This window comes from Salvelinus namaycush, chromosome 1, assembly GCF_016432855.1.
Source record: "Salvelinus namaycush isolate Seneca chromosome 1, SaNama_1.0, whole genome shotgun sequence".
NCBI classification, from domain to species: Eukaryota; Metazoa; Chordata; class Actinopteri; order Salmoniformes; family Salmonidae; genus Salvelinus; species Salvelinus namaycush.
This window is the reverse complement of record NC_052307.1, coordinates 30633306-30653308: the sequence shown is the minus strand read 5'-3', so window position 1 is coordinate 30653308 and position 20003 is coordinate 30633306. Positions and strand designations below refer to the sequence as shown.

Sequence of the window (20003 nt, the reverse complement as noted above, 5' to 3'; positions counted from 1 at the left end):
ATTGATAAATAGTAGCAGTTTAGGCATGCTATACTCCAGACAAAGCATTGGAGTTGACCCTACATCGATAAGGTGTTAAAACGGTATCTTTCTGTCAAAGGGATCAGTCACTATTTCAGAACCAGCGAGATATATTCAATGCTTTGAAAGACTTAATGGAAGATGAGCCTTTTGTTGTCTGTTACCAGCCCTAAAAGATTACACCAGCAAGGTACTGTAGGTCAGCTCACCAGCCTCTCTCTCGCTCTCCCTCTCTCAGCAAGGACAGGGAAAATGGATCACACATACCTGGACACCTATAAGAAACAGGCAGAGTGTCTGAACTTCCCGGAGAAACACCAGACCTACGATGGAAAAACAGGTCAGGGGTTCTCTTTGCTCCTCCTCATCTTTTTATTATATTTTATAGATGGTAAAAAATCTACAAAATGTGAAACTTGTGTTTGAGGGAATTTAAATCATAAGAGCAGTCACAAGTCCCTCTTTAAATGTATCTTGTGCAGACAGAGAAAACAATGGCCATTCCATTGTTAGGATTGATAGCATGGCCAATGTATTGAACCTTCTCTGACCCATGGTGTTGAATGTTTATCCTTTTAAGCTTGGAAAATAGATCCTTAAACCTAGACTTCAGTCCAATTAAAGCTACGGCAGATATAACGTGATTTGATGTCAGTTTATCTGTGGCCAATGACCTTGAGCCTTCTTGGAAGGGCACTTCTAATGTAACTATGGCACCACTCAAGGGGCTTGAATTTTCGAGCTCTCCCCGTAGATGTTGCGGCGACGTAGCGTCCCCATGAGTGACAGAACACTGAGCCAATCACGGCGCAAATAGATTACATTACCAACCCCTGCGCTCCGTATATTCCGCTGGCTGCTCCACCACCACCGAAAGCACTGAGCTAGGCTGAAACACCTCCATTTTGGAGCTGCCTTACTTTTAACAAGTTTGTATGCGGCTTTATTAACTCAATTATTTTAATTTTTACATTGTTTGCAAACTGATGTGTGACACGTATTCATGCCCAAATAACATGCAAAACAATTTGGCAATTTTTTGCTAAACAGGTGGGGCTCCACCTACCCTGAATGACGGGTCGCCACTGGATATCCTCACACTTTCTCTGTATTTCAGAGCTGTGCCCTGATGACAAGGAGGAGAAGAAGGTGGTGGAGGAGAAGGTGGTGGTGGAGGAGGAGATTATGGAGGAGAAGCAGGCTACGGAGGAGGCAAAGACTACAGCGGAGGAGAAGACTACAGAGGAGGAGAAGGCTACGGAGGAGAAGGCTACAGAGGAGGAGAAGACTACAGAGGAGGAGAAGACTACGGCGGAGGAGAAGGCTACAGAGGAGGAGAAGGCTACAGAGGAGGAGAAGGCTACAGAGGAGGAGAAGGCTACAGAGGAGGAGAAGACAACAAAGTGAATACGAGAACCAGATCCTCACCGTGTTGCCCAACAAAACCTCCTTTTAGTGGAACTTTGATCCCATAACCACTAACCAAATACCACTTGTACTTCCATGCACTTTAAATCATGTCTTACATACTCATGACAAGTTCTATGTGCTGTATTGTTAAAAAATGCTAAAGTTTTTACCATGAACTGTTTGTCTTTTTACTGTTTATTTGATAACAGTTCAAGGTATCTTAAATAACAAAATATCACTGTTCAAACAAAGACATTTAAATAAACACATTCAACCTTGTAACTTATTTCCTTTGAAGTTATAAGATCTGAATATAATGTAACACTTCCTGTACATATCTAGGTTACTTGGGCTATGTTGAGAAGTGAGTTAAAGGAAAATTCCACTCAAAAATGTGTTTCATTAGTCAACTGTTGATACGGTCCCAAAATGTATTTTGAAAGTTCTATATCCTGAAAACTTGATTGTTTGAGGGCTTCCGAGTGGCGCAGCGGTCTAAGACACCTCATCTCAGTGCAAGAGGCGTCACTACAGTCCCTGGTTCGAATCCAGGCTGAATTCCATAGGGCAGCGCACAGTCGTCTGGGTTAGGCCGTCATTGTAAATAAGAATTTGTTCTTAACTGACTTGCCTGCTTAAATAAAAAGAATTGCTGACATGCAAAACATTTTGGGACTGTATCAACAGTGGACTAATGAAACACACACTAAAAGTTTGACTGGTATTTTCCTTTAAGAAATCAGACAACCGCCAACTACCTCTATACCTAACTTGAAATGTGTAGAGATTTACTGTAAACTATGCATGTTAATACTGTGGTTTTGAAACACAGCATGACAATATGGACCATTTCTTCAAATGTGGAGTACATAGTAATAGACATTGTCATATACACTGAGTGTACAAAACATGCTCTTTCCATAAGATAGACTGACCAGGTAAAAGCTATGAACCCTTATTGAGGTCACCTGTTAAATCCACTTCAATCAGTGTAAATGAAGGGGATTTTTCAGCCTAAATTCAGAGGGTGAATGGGCAAGACAAAACATTGAAGTATCTTTGAACGGGGTATGGTAGTAGGTGACGGACGCACCGGTTTGAGTGTGTGAAGAACTGCAACACTGCTGGATTTTTCAAGCTCAACAGTTTCCTGTGTGTATCAAGAATGGTCCACCACCCAAAGGACATCCAGGCAACGGCAGGCCAGTGGTCAAAAACAGGTAATTGATGAAAGAGGACAAAGGAGGCTGACACGAATTGTGATCCTTAAAATAATGCACAACTCATCGTACCTTGATACGAATGGGGTACGGCAGCCGGGCTAAGGATCAAAAACACTGGATTGCCAGGTCTGATGAATCCCGGTTCCTGCTGTTTTATGCCAATGGAGGACTAGGGTATGGTGAAAACCACTTTGTACATGCATCCATCATACCGTGTGTCAACATTGCAGGCTGGTGGTGGTGTGTTTTCATGGAACACATTGGTCCCCTTGATAAAAGTGGAGCAATGTTTTGAATGCCACAGGATATCTGAACACCCTTGCCAAATCAGGTGCATCCCTTCATGGCAGCAGTGTATATCCATCTGCAAATAGTTTTTCACTGCAGGATAATGCCACAAGGCTAGGATTGTCTAGGAATGGTTCCACAAACATGACAGTTAATTCAGCTGATCTCAATCCAATTGAGCATCTGTGGGATGAGATGTAACAAGCTATTCGGATTAGAGATCTACTACCAGCCAACTTGGCAACTGTGGGAAGCATTGGAGTCAACATGGGCCAGCATCCCTGTGGAATGCTTTTGACACCTTGTAGCGTCCATGCTCGACACATTGAGGCTGTTCTGAGGGCAAAGGGGTTGCAACTCAATATTAGGAAGGTGTTTGTAATGTTTTGTACACTCAGTCCATGTAGAGTGCACACTAACAACATTACTCAATATACAGTTGCAGCAACAAAGCATTTGTAGAATTGTACACACCGGTAGACTGGCATTAAAATATGTCCCTTGACATAACGCAAACAAGGAAAAAACGAAGAAAATTATTAAGACAATTAAAGAGAAGTGCAATTAATTCCAGCTCTGCCACCTGATGAGTTGGACACAGTAAACAGTGGCAGCATCTCCTTGTCTCCTTACTTTCAGCTGAATTTGACTAAAGTACTGGACAGGTGAGAGCAAATGCCTGGTAGGCATCCACATGTTGCCTTCATCTATAATTTACAATGTTTTCAGTTCAGTGCAAATTAAGAGAAGTAGACGAGGAGAGGAAGCCACTCTAGACTATAGAGATGCAGTCCTAGAGTGATCAAATTCTCAGCCCAAAGCATCAGGCCATGATGTCTGAGAGCTGAGCTCTGCCCCTGGCCCTGCCTGTCTGCCGCCTGTCTCTGGCACGAACCAAAGCAGTAGATGAGGGGGTCCAGGCAGCAGCTGAGGCTGCCCACCGCTGTGTCCATGGGCCAGCTTGAGATAATGCACCAGGAAAGTGACGTTGGTGGGGGTGAAGCAGGCCACAAACACCACCAGCACCGTCACTGCCATCAGAGTGGTTCTCCATGTTGGCAACGGCCAGGGCCTGCACGATCCGGACGTAGCACACGGCGGTGAACACCAGAGGGATGAAGAAGAAGATGGAGTAGATGGGGAAGAAGTAGAAGTAGTAGGCACAGAGCTTGTCTACGTCCTGCACGTCGTGGCAGGTGGCAATGTCCATGTCCGGGAGGTGGATGGTCTGTCTGGAGAGTAGGAGGGGGTGTCACTCCTCCCATTGCCAAAAGCCGCATGGCCCCACAGACCACAGCGGCCGTCTGAGGACTACGAGTAACATATTACATGCTGTAAACATGTATAGGTGGTAGTGATATAGCAAGCAAGCCACAACAGACAAGTGTAGGGGAGAGTGGGGAAAGTTGAGCCAAAGGGTTAGTTTAGCCACCCGTTGTTTATAGGAAACCGTACACAAAATGAATCACGTGACCAAATATTTAAGAAGAGGTCATCATTTCATTGAGTTTGTGAAGGAAAAAAAAACACGGAAAAAGTGATAAGCAAGTTAGGTCCCCAAAACAGATTTTTACAAAGTCAAATGAATGTATTGTGTTAAAGGTTTCATGATGCTTGTATCTAAACCAAAGTAGATACTTTAAGATTGTTTATACATCAGTTTGGGTCTCTATAAGCTACAACATGAGGTCTTAAACCTAGCAAAAGTGCTTCCTTGTAGTTGTGTTGGGTAACAGTCAAAATGTTTGCCATGGGGTAAGTTGAGCCAATGGCCACCATACAAAGGATGATCACATTTAGTCTGTCTTATGCCTGATATGCATAGTATTTTTGCACTGTGTCATGCATATGAACTCAATTTTATTAATTTTTTAATGTTACTGAGAAGACATGTCCCGTGTATACAAAGGTAAAACAAGCAGGGGTCTAGCCCCCTCCCCCCCTTGAGATTCTTCAAAGAGCAGTCAAGGAAGTGAGAGAAGGGAAGAGGTCAAATCACACAGCAGCAAGGGATGAAAAGAATTGACTGAATGACACTTCATTGAACTAAAAAGAAAATGAACACGTACCTGTGCGAAAGAGGCTTAGAGTAGAAGAGGCACACAAGGTCTGATGACATGGAGTCTGAGCTTGCTAAACATATTAATTTAACCAACCAGCACCATCACCCACTGCCACAGGACACCATTATCCACTTACCCCAAGGCAGCGCAACTTACCCCGTCCCTATGCACAAAGTAGATAAGTATGTCCTGTGACAATGGGTGATGGTGCTGGTCCAAGATACCATTGTTTTTGGACTAGCTTGGTTTTCAAAACGTACGCTACATGGCCAAAAGCAAACAGACACCTGCTCAAAACATCTCATTCCAAAATCATGGGCATTAATATGGAGTTGGTCCCCCCTTTGCTGCTATAACAGCCTCCACTCTTCTGGGAAGGCTTTCCACTAGATGTTGGAACATTGCTGCGGGTACTTGTTTCCATTCAGCCATAAGTGCGTTACTGAGGTTTTGCACTGATGTTGGGCAATTAAGCCTGGCACACAGTCGGCATCTGCCAAACCCAGATCCGTCTGGTGGAGTGCCAGATGGTGAAGCGTGATTCATCACTCCAGAGAACGCATTTCCACTAGCAGCAAGCTTTACGCCACTCTAGCCAACGCTTGGCATTGTGCATGGTGATCTTAGGCTTGTGCGCGGCTGCTCAGCCATGGAAACCCACTTCAAGAAACAGTTATTGTCTTGACATTGCTTCGAGGCAATTTGGAACTCGTGGTGATTGTTTCAAACGCTGACAGACTATTTTTATGCGCTTCAGCACTCGGCTGTCTGTTCTGTGCGCTTGTGTGGCCCGCCACTTCGCATTGACCGGGGCAGCTCTGGCAGGGCAGAAATTTTATGAACTGACTTGATGGAAAGGTGGCATCCTATGACGGTGCCACGTTGAAAGTCACTGACCTCTTCAGTAAGGCCATTCTACTGATAGTGTTTGTCTATGGCGATTGCATGGCTGTGTGCTTGATTTTATACTTCTGTCAGCAACAGGTGTGGCTGAAATAGCCGAATCCACTCATACTCTTGGCCATGTAGTGTATTTTTACATGAATTCTGATTATTTCTAGGGATACACAACAGCCTGAGATATATGTAGATATCTTTGTTAGAAAGAATAGACATTTCTCTTGACATAGTGATGCTGAAGGTTAAAAAAATTACTCGTACCCTTCTCTCCCCTAAATTTGCTCTGTGTGCCGTCCTACCAGGTTCAAGGTATATTAATATACTGCGCACAAAAAAGTTTGTCATAATCAGTTGTGGAAAAATTACCCAATAGTCATACTTGAGAAAAGTAAAGATACCTTAATAGAAAATGACTCAAAAGTCACCCAGTAAAATACTTGAGTAAGTCTAAAATATTGTTTTATATATTCTTAAGTATTAAAAGTAAATGTAATTGCAAAAATATACTGTAGTATAAAAAGTAAAGGTATAAATAATTTCACATTCCTTATATTAACTGACAGCACAATTTTCTTATTTTAATGTATGGATAGCCAGGGGCACATTCCAACGTTCTCTTTAGGAATGTAGTGAATTAAAAGTTGCCAAAAATATAAATAGTACAGTACAGATATGAGCAAAAACGACTTAACTGGTACTTAAATACACTTCAAGTACTTTACACAACTGGTCATAACTCATTGCCGCCGCTGTCTATGCGCCCTCTGCGGGAAAACCCGTGGATATTGCTCTGCAAGTAGCAGTTTGAGTCCGAGGGTTAGTTCATATGTTGGCAATATACAAATTTTTTCAAAATTCTGTACATCGATGCGACAAATTAATCAGCTTTTTTGTATCATCATTTCAATGTTAAACTGCTAAAATAAACACAGAAGCAAAACAACTAAAGGCATATTACTTACCATTGTGTGGCACACATGCTGAAGTTTGGAGAGCAAAAAAGTCGCGAATAACCAATAAACCATGGCTGTAATTCACTGTTCTCCTAAATTAACTATACAGGCAAGCGTGAGGGAAACGGCAGACAACCTTCTGTCAGCGCTTAGAGCTAATTAAAATACATGTTGGGTTTGAAAAGGCTGACTCCATCAATAGAGGGGTCGTAAAAAGCCTCGCCTACTATCAAGTGATTAATATATATATATATATATATATATATATACAATTTTTTAGATCATTTCTATTCAGTGACCTAAACTGCTATCTTGGACCAGGTGTCTTGAACAGGCTGTGTTGCACAGCTGGGGTGACACTAATGACAGTTAAAAAAACGAATCAGGCTTTATTATTTATTTGATGACCAAACAATTATTTTAAAATCATTTTCTTATAGCACTGTGTTAGTTTTGATAACAAACAAGAAAAATCACAGATATTTTGATTTAACCTCATTAAAACATTTGAAATTATTTATTTATACTTGACAGTATAATCTTTTTAGAAAGCAGTGAAACTAGGAAGAATAACTTCATTAATAGTCTTTAAAAGATACACAGCTTCCCAATTGACTGTATGTAGATTAAAAAGGCACTGGTTAACTACTGTACTTCAATCCATGCTGGCTATAGCTGGACAGGAATGTTGCGGTCTAATCTCCCATTCTGACCATTAGGCAATAGTGCATTGTACACATCTAATTCCAAACACATTCTTTTTTACAAAAAACTTTTTTTGACAATAACAATGTGTTTACTTACAGTGCATTTGGAATGTATTCAGACCCCTGGACTTTTTCCAAATTTTGTTACGTCTAAAATGGATGAAATGTATTGTTTTCCTCGTCAATCTACACACAATACCCCATAATGACAAAGCGAACAGGTTTTAAGAAAACATAAATACCTTATTTACATAAGTATTTAGATCCATTGCTATGAGACTCGAAATTGAGCTCAGGAGCATCCTGTTTCAATTAATCATCCATGAGATGTTTCTACCACTTGGGAGTCCACCTATGGTAAATTCAATTGATTGGACATGCTTTGGAAAGGCACACACCTGTCTATATAAAAGGTCCCACAGTTGACAGTGCATGTCAGAGCAAAAACCAAGCAATGAGGTTGACGAAATTGTCCGTAGAGCTCCGAGGGGATTGGGCCAAGGCACAGATCTGGGGAAGGGTACCAAAAAAGGTCTGCAGCATTGAAGGTCCCGAAGAATAGTGGCCTCCATCATTCTTAAATGGAAAAAGTTTTGGAACCACCAAGACTCTTCCTAGAGCTGGCCGCCCAGCCAAACTGAGTAATCGGGGGAGAAAGGCCTTTGTCAGGGAGGTGACCAAGAACTCGATGGTCACTCTGACATAGCTCCAGAGGTCCTCTGTGGAGATGGGAGAACATTCCAGAAAGACAACCATCTCTGCAGCACTCCACCAATCAGGCCTTTATGGTAGTGGCCAGAAAAAAGCCACTTCTCAGTAAAAGGTATGACAGCCCGCTTGGAGTTTGCCAAAAGGCACTTACAGACTCTCCGACCATGAGAAACAAGATTCTCTGGTCTGATGACATCAAGATTGAACTCTATGCCTGAATGCCAAGTGTCACGTCTGGAGGAAACCTGGCAACCATCCCTATGGTGAAGCATGGTGGTGGCAGCATCATGCGGTGGGGATGTTTTTCAGCGGCAGGGACAGAGAGGCTAGTCAGGATCAAGGGAAAGATTAACAGAGCAAAGTACAGAGAGATCATTGATGAAAACCTGCTCCAGCGCGCTCAGGACCTCCGACTGGGGTGAAGGGTCACCTTCCAACAGGATAAGGACCCTAAGCACAGTCAAGACATCGCAGGAGTGGCTTCGGGACAAGTCTCTGAATGTCCTTGAGTGGTCCAGCCATGGCCCGGACTTGAACCCAATCGAACATCTCTGGAGAGACCTGAAAATAGCTGTGCAGTGACGCTTCCCATCCAACCTGAGAGCTTGAGAGGATTTGCAGAGAAGAATGGCAGAAACTCCCCAAATACAGGTGCGCCAAGCTTGTAGCGTTATACCCAAGAAGACTCGAGGCTGTAATCGCTGCCAAAGGTGCTACAACAAAGTACTGAGTAAAGGGTCCGAATAATTTAGTAAGTATTATTTCAGTTTTTTCTTTTTAATAAATTGGCAAAAATTTCTAAAAACCTGTTTTTGCTTTGTCATTATGTGGTATTTAATCAATTTTACAATAAGGCTGTAAAGTAACAAAATGTGGAAAAAGTCAAAGGGTCTGAATACTTTCCGAATGCACTGTATATAACTTCTACATATAAAATGTAAATGCCATTATAATATACTTCTGAAAAATATATTCCATGTACAATTAATTACCCAGTGGAAAACTGAACATGAAAAAAAAATACAATAATTAAGCAACAGATATAACATGACAATACAAGCAACAAACCCATTTCAATGTGAGCTTCATTTTGGTATAAAGTGATTAATCAAATGTGTGTGTGTGTGGCTCACCAGCCTGAGGGTGTGTGTGCGTGCAGGTGCGTGCGTGTGTTTAGCTCACCAGCCTGAGGATGGCCAGTCAGTCGTACATAACACGTTAACCACCATTCAAACATCCTATCCCAATTGTTGCTTTGTCAAAAGGCACACAATCCTTTCACACCTATGCCCACTTAATCTTTTCCCCTCCATCTTTGGTTCAATAATCCCTCATTTTCCATAGAACTTCTTGTTGAGGAGGAAGATGAGCAGGTTGACGTTGACTTTGGCTTTGTCAAACATCTTCATCACCGCCACTCCCTCGTACTGCAGCTGGAGCAGATCCTAGATAGGGACAGTGACACAGAGACAACAGTCAACTATGGTTCTACGATGATAAAATAAAATATATTTTTTTAAATAACTATGGAACTACGGCTGGAGGAGGTCCTACACGGGACAGAGACAACAGACAGAAACATGTCCTAGTCAACAGACAGGGACACGGAACTATCAGTCTGTCAGCATGACAGAGAGGAGCCTTGACAACCATGAGTCGTCGTCATTTGGGAGAAAAGCATCACCTGGAAATGGAGTTGGACTTTTTCCATCTCAACTCCCATGAACTTGGCCTTCACCTCAAAGTCCCCAACTTCCTCACTGGGAGAGATGTCAAACATTACATTTTTGAACCTGAGAAAAGACAAAAACATGCAATTGAATTAATCAAATGAAAAAACAGGATACAGACACAGATAAGACAATAGCAGGACTATAGTTGGTTAAGGTCACAATGTCAGGACAGACTTGTTTTGGCATAACATTTTAATGTAAATTGTGAGAAATAGTATGATCAGAAATGTAAGCTTAGATATCCAATTTTCTCAAAAGGTTTCTGAAATGCATTGACGATATTGGGCCATAGTGTAGTGTGTTTAACTGGCTTTAAAGAGGACATAGCGATGCCTTCTAGATACTAGCTCTCAGTTTCCACTTTGACATGGCCTGGAACTCCCACAGAGCAGTGAGGAGCCACAGGAGCTGACTTTGGCTCTCCTCAGCGCCACTCTAGCTAGAACAGCCTGACCAAAACATGAAGGACAGGAGCGAGTGTTCGGAGAGGGAGAGCGAGAGAAAGTGAAGGAGAGAGAGTGGGGGATAGAGCAAAAAATACAGAGAGACAGAGAGAAACAAGAGAGAGAACACTGTGGGTTTCTGTATGGACAATGTCCCTTAATGAGGTTGTTCCTTCCTCCCCATCTCACATAGAGCTAACACAGCTCACTCCTCACATCAAAGACCTGCCCTTGTCCCGTCCAAATACTTTACCCACGCATCCTTCCTTTCTCCCTTTATTTCGAGTTATCACTGATCTGATTGGTGAAAGCTATGAAAGGCTCATGCATTTGTGAAAGTATTGGAGAATGTTCCCTTGACTAGCACAATACCCGAGACCTAGTATGGTACCAACTCACTTCAGGATTCAATACCATGTTCACATTTGGTGTCCATAGACGGGTTGTCTGACAACGTCACGAAAATGCTGCACATGCATCGCAGGGGTAGAAGGCCATCTGCTGTTATGATTCTGAACAGTCAGATCGCTAGCAACAATGACAAAAAGCTGCCATGTGGGGAATCGTAGGTCGCTTGTTTTAGCTCGTTGTATCTTGTTCTTGATACCGTGCCTTGTTTTGAGGTGTTTTGACTGATGTCATGTCTATGATAATATGGCAACAATTTGCTAGCTAGCTAACAACTGTAACAATGTATTCGAGAGACAAATGCATGTTTTCAATAAACATTTGCAGACGAAATATAGTTTACATGTTGTCAATCATATGATTCTAAGCCAACCTCTGTTTCGCCCCGAAGATGCGCACACATCAGTTTTGTTAAACACACCCATCTATACTCCAAGTCAACCACACACTACCTCTGAATCACAAAACCCTGGCTATTCGTTGTAAAAAGTTTTTCCGTTGCATAACATTTTGCTATGGTTTGAAATTGTGTGTACAAATGAATACTACTCCGGTTTCGGGAAGTTGATGTCACTGCAGAATGCTAAGCTAGCTAGGACCAGCTGTCCTCAGTGCTGCTCCACTCACTGGTTGGTCTGCAGCCCCTCTATCTCCAGGATCACTCCCTTCTCGTGCAGTCGGGCAGCCGTATACTTCAGAGACTGATGCTTCCACTTCTTACTGCCCTTCTCCTCCACCTTCCTTTCTAGCTTGATGGACCGCCGCGTGTTCCTGTGGACACACACACACACGCGCGCCAGATAAGACACGCATGGAAGTCACACAAACACATACATAACACATCAAGTTTTGAATAGTACCAATAGCAATGACAATATATTTCAACACTAGCCCATATGGCCCAATTCCAAACCAATCCATCCTCTCCATCTCTAGATCCTTGTTGACTTGCAAGGCCCTGTACAGTGTTTGTGAAGTTCAGATGAACTTCGACTTATGGTTAGTGGCGAGGGATGGGTTTTGTAGGGAACACTCACTTCCTGTTGAGGTTGTCGAGGCAGGTCTTGATGTAAGTGTCGTAGTAGTTGGTCTGGTCCTGATAGAAGGCTGTCTTGGAGTTGAGCGCGCTCAGTGCCTGCTGGAGCTTCACCAGCTCCGCCTTCCTCCTCTGTCTGTAGCGTCTCTGGTAACGAATGTCCTGTCAATCACACGCAGGAGGGACATGATAGGTTAAATTGGTTATCTACAACACAAACGCTGAAGGCCATCAGTGTGCGTGTGTCTCTGTGTGTGTGTGTGTGTTTGTGCGCATTTGTACCTTGGCGATGTCGTTGATGAGGTCCTGGTACATGTTGCTAGCGGTGACCAGGCCAGCCTGCTCCAGGGTTCGGAGGTTGCGGAGGATCTTCCTCTTCTTCTGCTCTAGAGGCAGCTGTCTGTCCTCCAGCACCGCCTGGCTGCTCTTCAGCCCCTCTGGGGTCTGGGCGTCCTGCACCGCACGCAGCGCCACAACCTTAGAATGCTCACACTCCTACAGGACAGCACAGGTAGGAAGAGGCAGATACACAAAAACAGAAAGGAAAGTTAGCATGACTAGTCAGTCCACTCTTTCCCACTCTGGCACGACACAAAGGGAAAAGCATAAAAATAAAACCACTAATAGAGAAGTAGGCTATTTGAGGTGTGTGGTTGGCTGGGCTGTGTAAGGGTCATCATTATGACATCACCTGGAGGGCAGAGGCCGGGGTCTCAAGGGTCTCTGGGAGAGTGTCTCCTGGCTGGATCCTGATCACATCTACTATCAGCTTCTTAGTCCTGAGAGAGAGAGAGAGACCGAGAGAGAGGTAGATGGAGACGGATTAAAAAGGATTATAATGTCATTTCAACTAAACAGCGTAGCTCTCCTCAAACATTTAAGTCTTGTTGATTTGGTAGTGTGTTGAGCTCTGGCCTCTGCTTTGCACTGGGCTCAGGGGGAGAGCAAACATTTTGCTATGTTAACACACACACAATGGACATGTCACTGTCCCGTTGGAGTTTCCATGACTCTGCAGTAGGGCATGACGCCACTCAAACACATTTCCTGTTTTCTGACCCAGTGCATGGTGGACCAACACTTACCAGGACCACAGTGACACTCTGTATGCCTCCCAAATGGCAGCCTATCCCCTTTATAGGGCCCTGGTCAAAAGCGGGGAGTAGCGCACTATAAAGAGTAGGGGCGCCATTTGGGACACAGAGCCTGAGACAGCAGAGCTGGAGGGTTGACATCCCAAACATCTCAACTACTGTAGGTCAGATGAACAGAGTTGTCTAGAGATACCATTTATAGTATCATAGGTAGGACCAGGAGGTTTTCCTGACCACATGATTAGTCGTGATTATTGGTTCTCATGTCGTAGGAAACATGATGTATACATTCACATCAGCAGAACAGAGGCCGTCTTTTAAACACAGCCTTCTCAAGGAAGAGCAAGAAATTGGTTAAAAATGTCAGGACAGGAAGTGGTAGTGGAGCAGGAAAGAGTACGTAGAGCTGTCACTGAGCAATAGCCACTGTGGTTATTTATGTATGTACCTACTGGAACGTCATAACACAGCATTGAAACAGTGTTTCTTCTGGCTTCTTCCAAGTTTGCTTGGTCAGAACAAAACAGCTCACAGTGCAGTCTCCAGGGTTGGGTAAGTTACTTTCTAAATGTAATCCATTAGTTACTAGTTACCTGTCCAAAATTGTAATCAGTAACGTAACTTTTGGATTACCCAAACTCAGTAACGTAATCTGATTACATTCAGTTACTTTTAGATGACTTTCCCCTTAAGAGGCATTAGAAGAAGACAAAATTGTATGTTACCAATTAAATGACATCTATTGCAGGATAAATCAATGTTAAAGTTTACATAGCTGGCCATATATGGATATTAAATGTAACTTTATGGGTTGGTTATGTAGGCTTCTTCTAACCCATCGCTTTCTACTACATATAATATGATTAAATTACATCTTTACATTAATATATCTAACTTACAAGTCCAAAAATGGATCTTGCAACTACAGATTGCCCCTTTAAGTCTATCAAAAGCGTGTGAGTTGAGAGCATGTGTCCATTAGGCCTATGGATAAAATAAAAAAATCAGATTGAGCAATAAAAGCCCCACTTTTATTCCACAGGCTGGGATCCGCACTGTGCAGCTGTTGCAAAAGCACATTTTTCATTGGCTGTCCACTGGTTTCAAAAACAATGATTGATAGGCAGCTTAAACTTCTTGAATTCAACCATTATTGGGTTCAAATACACATTTAGATTTGTGAACAGCCATCCACAACCACCACAATCCGTAAGGCACAAATAGCTAAATGAGAGAGCAGCAGTGATTCACATCAATGTACTATGTAGATAACAATAATAAGTTACATCCATATCGCCGTAGACTACACCACTGCTGTCATCCTTACCTCCAAGTGTTTATTCAAGTTGGATCATCTTTAGATGCCGACAGCAGTCGTACCATTGGAAGACATATCTTGGACTGTTGCCTACAAAAGTCTATTCCTGCTCTTTTCCCGCGATCCATCAAACCCATTTGGTGTGTCATCATAGTGGTCTCTGACTTGTGGTCAGACTCGCTCAGGTGGAACAAACTTGAACTTGCGCCTTTTTTCAATGCTGATTTGAATGTCATTGAGAAAACAGTGTCAAATATTTTTATGCGCAAACATCCTTTCTGAATTTATAAGTAATCCTCAAATTAATCATCTAGTTTTTTAAAAAGTATCTGTATTCTGATTACAATATTGTAGCTGGTAACAATGGATTAGTTACCCTTTTTTTTGTAATCCCTTACATGTAACGGATTACATGTAATCTGTTACTCCCCAACCCTGGCAGTCTCTGTGTGTGGATGGAGATTCTAATAGGTCACCATAATTGAGAGTCAATAAGAGATCCACTATATAGGGAATAGGGTGCCATTGGGGACTCATCCAGTGTCTTACTTCATCATCAGGCCCTTCGTGTCCTTGTCATCTCCCTCCAGAAGCTCAAACTTGCTGGTGAGTGTGAGGGAGATCTCCGTCTTAGCCAGCTGACTCAGGGTGCTCTCCTTGTTGGGATGGTTAGGATCCACGGCTCCTTCACCTGGAGAAAAGACAAACATGCTTAGCTCTCCCTGCAGGCAGCTTCCTGACTCATTCTGAGACTGTGTGTACATGCTTATCACAAATTAGGATTCTGTCCTGTAAATGGATCTTCTAATGCCGGGTGTTTCTAATGTCTGGGAGGAACTGTGGCGTGTAAGAGGTATGGTGGTGTGTGTGGTACCCAGCAGTGCCTCCACATCAGGCGCGTCCCCCAGGTCCTCCAGCAGCTCATGCAACAGGTCGTTGTGGTCGGGGGAGATGGCCTCCAGGTGCTCCAACACCAGCTAGGACACACACACACGGTTAATCACAGTAGCTAGGACACATACGGTTAATCACAGTAGCTAGGACACATACACAGTTAATCACAGTAGCTAGGACACACACACAGTTAATCACAGTAGCTAGGACACACACACACGGTTAATCACAGTAGCTAGGACACACACACACACACACACGGTTAATCACAGTAGCTAGGACACACACACACACACACACGGTTAATCACAGTAGCTAGGACACACACACACACACACAGTTAATCACAGTAGCTAGGACACACACACACACACACACGGTTAATCACAGTAGCTAGGACACACACACACACACGGTTAACACAGTAGCTAGGACACACACGGTTAACACAGTAGCTAGGACACACACGGTTAACACAGTAGCTAGGACACACACGGTTAACACAGTAGCTAGGACACACACGGTTAACACAGTAGCTAGGACACACACGGTTAACACAGTAGCTAGGACACACACGGTTAACACAGTAGCTAGGACACACACGGTTAACACACTAGCTAGGACACACACGGTTAACACTAGCTAGGACACACACGGTTAACACTAGCTAGGACACACACGGTTAACACTAGCTAGGACACACACGGTTAACACTAGCTAGGACACACACGGTTAACACTAGCTAGGACACACACGGTTAACACTAGCTAGGACACACACGGTTAACACTAGCTAGGACACACACGGTTAACACTAGCTAGGACACACACGGTTAACACTAGCTAGGACACACACGGTTAACACTAGCTAGGACACACACGGTTAACACTAGCTAGGACACACACGGTTAACACTAGCTAGGACACACACACACACGGTTAAAACTAGCTACGACACACACACACACACACACACATGGTTAACACTAGCTACGACACACACACACACACACACACATGGTTAACACTAGCTACGACACACACACACACACACATGGTTAACACTAGCTACGACACACACACACACACACATGGTTAAAACTAGCTACGACACACACACACACACACACATGGTTAACACTAGCTACGACACACACAACATAGTTAACACCAGCTAGGACACACACAACACACGGCACTTTTGTGTTATCTACTAGACACGCTTTTCTCCAACCCTAGGCCTCTCCAGCTCAAGATGTATGTAAGCTCTGTGTGAGATAACAGTTCATGAGGTCAGCCCTGTTCTTCAAGAGTCCGTCAAATCAATCTCAGCCCTACATCTCTCTCTCATTGGAGACGTCTAGAACCTCTGATGTCCTGCGTTATACACAAGAGGTCTGTCACCATTACCACTCCCTTACCCAGGGGATGGAGATAAGAGAAGGGGGCAGTAGGTTCCAGAGAGGGGCAGTAGAGTCCTAGGTCACATCCCAAACGGAACCTTATTCCCTAAATAGTGCACTACCTTTGACCAGGGCCCATAGAGCTCAGGTCAAAGCCCTGGTCAAAGTTAGTGCACTATATAGGAAACGGGGTGCCATTTGGGATGCACACATAGCCTGGGCTTACCGAGTGTGTGTTGATGATCTCATCTATAGAGATGTAGATGACAGGCTTGCTCAGAGTCACCATGTCAGAGTACTCATCCACGTTGAACTTCTCCTCTGGCTCGGGGACATCACACGCAGCCTGGAAAAACACCCTGCCAGACAGGATCAAAGCATTCGGGTTGTTCACTACCACACCAGGAAGATTTAAAAAAAAAATGTTTTATTGAACCTTTATTTAACTAGGCAAGTAAGTTAAGAACAAATTCTTATTTTCAATGACAGCCTACACCGGCCAAACCCGGACGACGCTGGGCCAATTGTGCGCCGCCCTATGGGACTCCCCATCAGGGCTGGTTGTGATACAGCCTGGATTCGAACCAGGGTGTCTGTAGTGACGGCTGTAGTGCCTTAGACCACTGTGCCACTCGGGAGACCCAGATAACGGGACACATTTGTAATAGTAATATTATCAGTTTACAAGGAACCATATATTTCTGATATCTACCCCAAAATAAACAAAACAACAAATAATATTGAAATCAACATAACGGCTTAAAGACAAAACATATCCTGTTGAATCAGGGTTTCTTCAAAAAAATGGACAGTTGTGGTTTTCAGTGACTGGAGTTCAAATTGATTTCCAGTAAAGATGAGTCAACTCTGTTTGGAGGGAGGGGCAGAGAACTCAACTGTGTCCCTTTCTCTCACTCTCTCTGTGTGTGTGTGTAGTGTTTGAGTGTGTGTGTGTCTTGAGTTTGAGTGAAGACACACTACCCCACTTTCCTTGCCGACTTCTGCACTTTCACACAGACACTTCCTCTTTCTCCTGGCTCACCTTTGGCTCACGTCAACTTAATCCTGTTCTGACTTTCCTGTGACCTCCCAAGCGTTTCCCGCTACAGCCCGCTCTGTCTTAAATGATTCCCTTCTGCTTCATTAGATGGAACATTTCTCTGAGCAGTTCTATACAGAGTGAAAGTGAACATTATCCAATAGGCTTGAGAGTTGTAGTTCTTTACTCTCACCTGAACTTCTGGTAGGTCTGGGAGATGTAGTTATTCATGGAGGTCATGTGGGCATTCTCTCCCTCGAACAGCTTGTTGGCGGCGGCATGCTGCAGCATCTTGGCCACGGAGCCCAGGTTACGACGCTGGTCAGAGTGGAGCTGACCTCCGGCTGACATGTCGATGATGTCGAAGCCGTCCGGAGCCACTATGGCTGGGTTCATGTAGCGGTAGTACAGCAGGTTGCCTACAATCTGACAGCCGACGCACACACACACACACACTTTGTTAAACGTAGCTGCATAGCTTCCCAAAGGACTGTTATATCTAAGGACCTGTATTAATCATTGCGAGCTGGATGACTACCGTGTCAGTGAACACTAGAGGAACCGTAACAATATCCACAACAATATCAGCAATATACATGGAAGGTATACGAATGGCAAAGGAACGATCTAATGTCACATGTAATACTCCGGTCTTATACCTTCAACAACTCATCCTCTGTAGCGTCAGGGAACTTTTCATGAAGGGAATGCTTTAGGACCTTTGCAATGTATCTCATGCCATAGCTACATGCAAAACAAAACATGGAGATCGTGTGAAATTGACAGTCATGACATAGATACACAACACAGTGATTTGATGTACAAATGATAGGAAGCAATAACATAAAATGCAGGGGACTGTGACCATTTCAGAATGAGGGGTGTATTTTGGGCAGTTGTATAAAATAATACCTTGGTTGCCCCCTTGTGGAGTAAATTGAGTACTGCAGAGTGTGGAGTCAACAGTTGTCTAAACCAGTGACATGGATGGTTTCTAACCCTCTATAAGCACTGATTTGTTTACCCTTCCATAAACACACCACAGGGTTGCCTCCCAAATGGGACCCTATTCCCTTTATAGTGCACAGGGTGTCATTTGTGGTGCAGCCTGGCAGTTTGGGTTTCTGCCCTGGCCCAGACTGACAGGATGTTTTCTAGTCCTGTTCCCATACAGCTTCACCTTTCAAAATGCATCCTTCCATCCTCCCTTGGAGTGATCGCTGATCTATCACTATTGGAGTTCTGCTACAAGGCTTTTACAGAACCACTCATGTCAGATCAGTGATTGCATCAAGAAATAAAAAGGAAGGAAAGAAAGACGGGTGCATTTTTAAAGAATTCCAAAAGGGCCTGAGACATACGGGATGTTATCCAGTGACGACACAATGGAGTTGAGCACTTTGTCTGTGGCCGTCCGCAGCGCCTGACTGGAGGACTCCAGCTTGGCGCGCACCTCCTTGTGTGACATGGCCTGGTCCGGGGTCACCTCGTAGGGCAGTTTACTAAGAGAGGGGGTACAACAGTGAGGTCAACGTGTGTATGTGCATATCAGACCTGGTTCAAATACATGTCTATTTTGATTGTATTTGATTATTTGAAATACTTATTTTCTGTGTATTTGAGTATTGTCTAATAACGTGGCCTGACTATTGGAAATATTTGAAAGTATTTTCAAATACTTATTTCAAATACTATTTTGAAATGCCTAGGTTAAATACATGGGAGTGTATTTGAGTCAGTGTGTTTTCAAATAAATCATATCTAAATACTTACTTCCAAAGGTCTTTGAAAATGATTGAAATACCCTAAATAGTATTTGAACCCAGGCCTAACAATAAATGCATTACGTGGGTTCAATGCTGTAACACAGAATAAAACAATCACTTATAAAGGCATAATTTATTGACATTGCTTTGCCAAATAAAAATATTTGGGTTCTGTATATTACATATGTGTTTAGTATGATAACGACTTTATTATTATATTTATAAAACCACAATGATAGTAGTGACTGCCCATTACTGCATAGCACTTATTAATAAACCATCCTTTAAACACATTACTTTAATAAAATATTTCAGTTCTTGTGCTGATAAACAAAATATTTGATGACTTATTTTATTCTTAGTCATCATCTCATCTCTGCTCAGGGAGTAGCAACCTGCCAGCCATCTATCTCCGTGCTCCCAAAAGAGTCATCCTCCAGAGCTGGCTAGCTGCCTGTGGTCTGACGAAATCACTATTTCAGTAGTTCTTCTAAGTAGATAAGGCATACTTTTAAGACTGCCAAATAACAACTGTCAATCAATTAGCTGTATTGTCGGGTAGAGAGACATCTAAGCAACCGCTCTCTCTCTCTC

General features: G+C 43.3%; 1 protein-coding gene across 2 annotated transcripts in view; it reads right to left on the bottom strand.

Annotated features, from left to right (window-relative positions):
• Positions 1-8918: 8918 nt before the first annotated feature.
• The window catches only part of iqgap2 (IQ motif containing GTPase activating protein 2), an 82409-nt gene continuing 71324 nt past the window's right edge, over positions 8919-20003 (bottom strand). Inside the window, exons 27-38 of one of the 2 annotated variants that reach the window (XM_038977541.1) lie at positions 19005-19145; positions 18303-18387; positions 17837-18069; positions 16831-16963; positions 15183-15285; positions 14858-14999; positions 12588-12675; positions 12179-12391; positions 11898-12058; positions 11488-11631; positions 9961-10069; positions 8919-9721 (exon numbers count right to left, since the gene is read on the bottom strand). In XM_038977541.1, coding sequence (XP_038833469.1) covers positions 9608-9721; positions 9961-10069; positions 11488-11631; positions 11898-12058; positions 12179-12391; positions 12588-12675; positions 14858-14999; positions 15183-15285; positions 16831-16963; positions 17837-18069; positions 18303-18387; positions 19005-19145 — 1666 coding nt within the window. In that variant the 3' untranslated portion in view covers positions 8919-9607. The remainder of the gene's footprint in view (positions 9722-9960; positions 10070-11487; positions 11632-11897; positions 12059-12178; positions 12392-12587; positions 12676-14857; positions 15000-15182; positions 15286-16830; positions 16964-17836; positions 18070-18302; positions 18388-19004; positions 19146-20003) is intronic. The other variant, XM_038977618.1, reaches the window with a different exon arrangement.